We start from the raw sequence: 2,966 nt of genomic DNA on the forward strand, positions 1-2,966 counted from the left end.
AGCAGGAGGCCAAAGGGATCTGATGGCAAAGGCAGTGCCACCGAAGGTCCAGGGAGTCACTGTTTCCACTGCCCCGCACGCGGCTTCGGAACACGCCTGTTCCCTGAGACTGTCCCGATGAGGCGGTAAAGAGTGTCAGGCGGACCAAACCTCAGCCCTGAGCACCAGCCTCGCGGGTGTCTGTGCTGCCCAGCAGGAAGGGAGCGCACAGCACGTCTGCTGCACGCGCAGCTGGGAGGCCTGGCGCAAGGAGAGGCAGCCGCCGGCGTGAGCTGAGCTGCGCCCACCGCGCTCAAGGGAGGCTGGTTTCACTTGAAAGGAAACTGGCAGAAAGAGTTACTAAGACTGGCACACACTCTAAAAACATCCTCACCGGAGGATATGTTTATTGATTTGAGAGAAAAAGGAAGAGAGAGAGAGAGAGACATCAATGTGTGAGAGAAACATTGAATGGTTGCCTCCCATATGGGCCCCAAACAGGGATCGAACCCACAACCTAAGTATGTGCTCTGACCGAGCAGCAAACCCACCACCTTTTGGCGTATGGGATGGCGCTCCAGCCAACTGAGCCACCGGGCCGGGGCCATCACACACATTCTTTAAAGAATGAACACAGAGCGCCCATCATTTCCAGGAAAACAACGGAGAGTGTTTGTTGCCAAAACTAAAATTCAAGCTTTCAAGTGAAAATTGTAGAATTGTGGAAAACTTGTATCTGCTACTGGCGTCTTGCTCTCCTCCCCAAAACTGTCTGATAAGATCGATGGTGATAATATTCCAGGTACTTGTCAGGGAATTTAATCACTAATGTTTCACAAAAAGTTACCAAAAACTCCTCTATGGGAAAAACTGTATTCTATCGATAGAATATTAACTAGACTAAATATAAAAATTCTAATTAGACTGGAATCAAACACCATGTCAAAAACCCTAAGTGCTTTACTTGAGGAATGAAAAAGTACTTCAGTACCTGAAAACTGGTAAACATAGGACTACTCAAAGGAGAAAATAAATATGATTTTATCAGTAGCTGCTTAAAAGACACTTGTGTGTTTTTTAACACCCTCCCAAAGGCATTATATTTGATACAGCTGACTAATAAAACTCGAGTTAACATATGACTATAAGGAAACCTCTTAAGTAGAATTTTTAAAAATTTCCAGAAAAGGCCTCCCCCAAATGTCTTTTTTTACTATTAAATTTATTGGGGTGACTGGTTAATAGGAGCATGCAGGTTTCAGGTGTGGAGTTCTATGTTACAGATCTGTTTATTGCACTGTGTGCCCAGCACCCAAAGTCCGATTATTTTCCGTCACCCTATTTCCCTTCACCTCCCACCCACCCACCCGTTCCCTCTGGCAACCAAATGTGTTAATGGCAACACTAAAACCATTTCATTTAAAATCAAGATCTGCACAGACCATTACGACCATTACCATTTCACTGTGTCTTGGAGTTCCAGTGACTGTAATAAAAACAGAAAGCGGATAACTGGAATAAACACTTGAAAAGAGAAAAAAATACTATGTGTTTTTACAGATATGAAAACCCCAAAGTTCTTTGTGTTTGTTTGTTTGTTTAAATCACTGGAATTACTAAGAGCATTTAAGAAAATAAGATACAAATTTAAGAGTACAAGATAAGGTCAGAGCTGGCGAGTGGCCGGGCGGAGCTGCCATGGGCGGAGCTGCCATGGAGCGACACCGACACCGCTGGCTGCCGCTGGAGGCCAACCCCGAGGTCACCAACCAGTTTCTCAAACAATTAGGCCTGCATCCTAAATGGCAATTTGTCGATGTATATGGAATGGATCCTGAACTCCTTAGCATGGTACCAAGACCAGTGTGTGCAGTATTGCTTCTCTTCCCTATTACAGAAAAGTATGAAGTATTCAGAACAGAAGAGGAGGAAAAAATAAAATCTCAGGGACAAGATGTTAAATCGTCAGTATATTTCATGAAGCAAACAATCAGCAATGCCTGTGGAACAACTGGACTGATCCATGCTATTGCCAACAATAAAGACAAGATGCATTTTGAATCTGGATCAACCTTGAAGAAATTCCTAGAGGAGTCTGTGTCAATGAGCCCTGAAGAACGAGCCAGATACCTGGAGAACCATGACGCTATTCGAGTTACTCATGAGACCAGTGCCCATGAAGGTCAGACTGAGGCACCAAATATAGATGAAAAAGTAGATCTTCATTTTATTGCATTAGTTCACGTAGATGGGCATCTCTATGAATTAGATGGACGGAAACCATTTCCAATTAACCATGGTGAAACTAGTGATGAAATGTTATTAGAGGATGCCATAGAAGTTTGCAAGAAGTTTATGGAACGTGACCCTGATGAATTGAGATTCAATGCAATTGCTCTTTCTGCAGCATAGTTTGTCAATAATGGAAACACCAAGTACTGTATTATTTGCAACAAAAATTTCATTTCTGCTGCCATACACTATCTCAAAAATTTTGTTATTTTCATTAACTTGACTGATTAAACTTTATGTGAATTAAAAAAAAAGAGTACAAGATAAATGCACATACGTTACTAGCTTTTATTTATTCTAATAAGTAGCCTATAGAAGCTGAAAAGGGGAAATATTCTATTTGTAAAATAGTGAGCAAAAATATCAAGAAATACAGTTAATAATAAAGCCACATCTATACGAAAAAAACAAAATCTTATTAAGGGTCACAAAACGAAGTCTAAACAAATGGAAAGATACACTGCAAGAAGGCACAAGATCACAAAATTATTAATTCTCCCGAAAGAAATATATAAATATGATACCATTACAATTCCATAATTTTCTCTTTTTGGGGGTGGGGTGGAAACTAGATAAAATGATTGTGGACTTCATGTAGAAGAATAAATTGCTCAAGAAAAGGCAGGAAAAGAATAAAAAAGCAGTGACAGGGGAATTGCATTACTAGACACCAGCGTGTACTCTAAACCCGTTAT

The 2,966-nt window shown here is 41.2% G+C and overlaps 1 protein-coding gene across 1 annotated transcript; it reads left to right on the forward strand.

Annotated features, from left to right (window-relative positions):
- Positions 1-1,704: 1,704 nt before the first annotated feature.
- Positions 1,705-2,521, forward strand: LOC118663026 (ubiquitin carboxyl-terminal hydrolase isozyme L3-like). Its single transcript, XM_036322294.1, has one exon. It carries the CDS (start codon positions 1,807-1,809, stop codon positions 2,389-2,391), a length of 585 nt encoding a protein of 194 aa, XP_036178187.1. The 5' UTR covers positions 1,705-1,806; the 3' UTR covers positions 2,392-2,521.
- The last annotated feature ends 445 nt before the right edge of the window (positions 2,522-2,966 follow it).

Source organism: Myotis myotis, unplaced genomic scaffold (assembly GCF_014108235.1).
Source record: "Myotis myotis isolate mMyoMyo1 unplaced genomic scaffold, mMyoMyo1.p scaffold_m19_p_9, whole genome shotgun sequence".
Classification (NCBI taxonomy): domain Eukaryota; kingdom Metazoa; phylum Chordata; class Mammalia; order Chiroptera; family Vespertilionidae; genus Myotis; species Myotis myotis.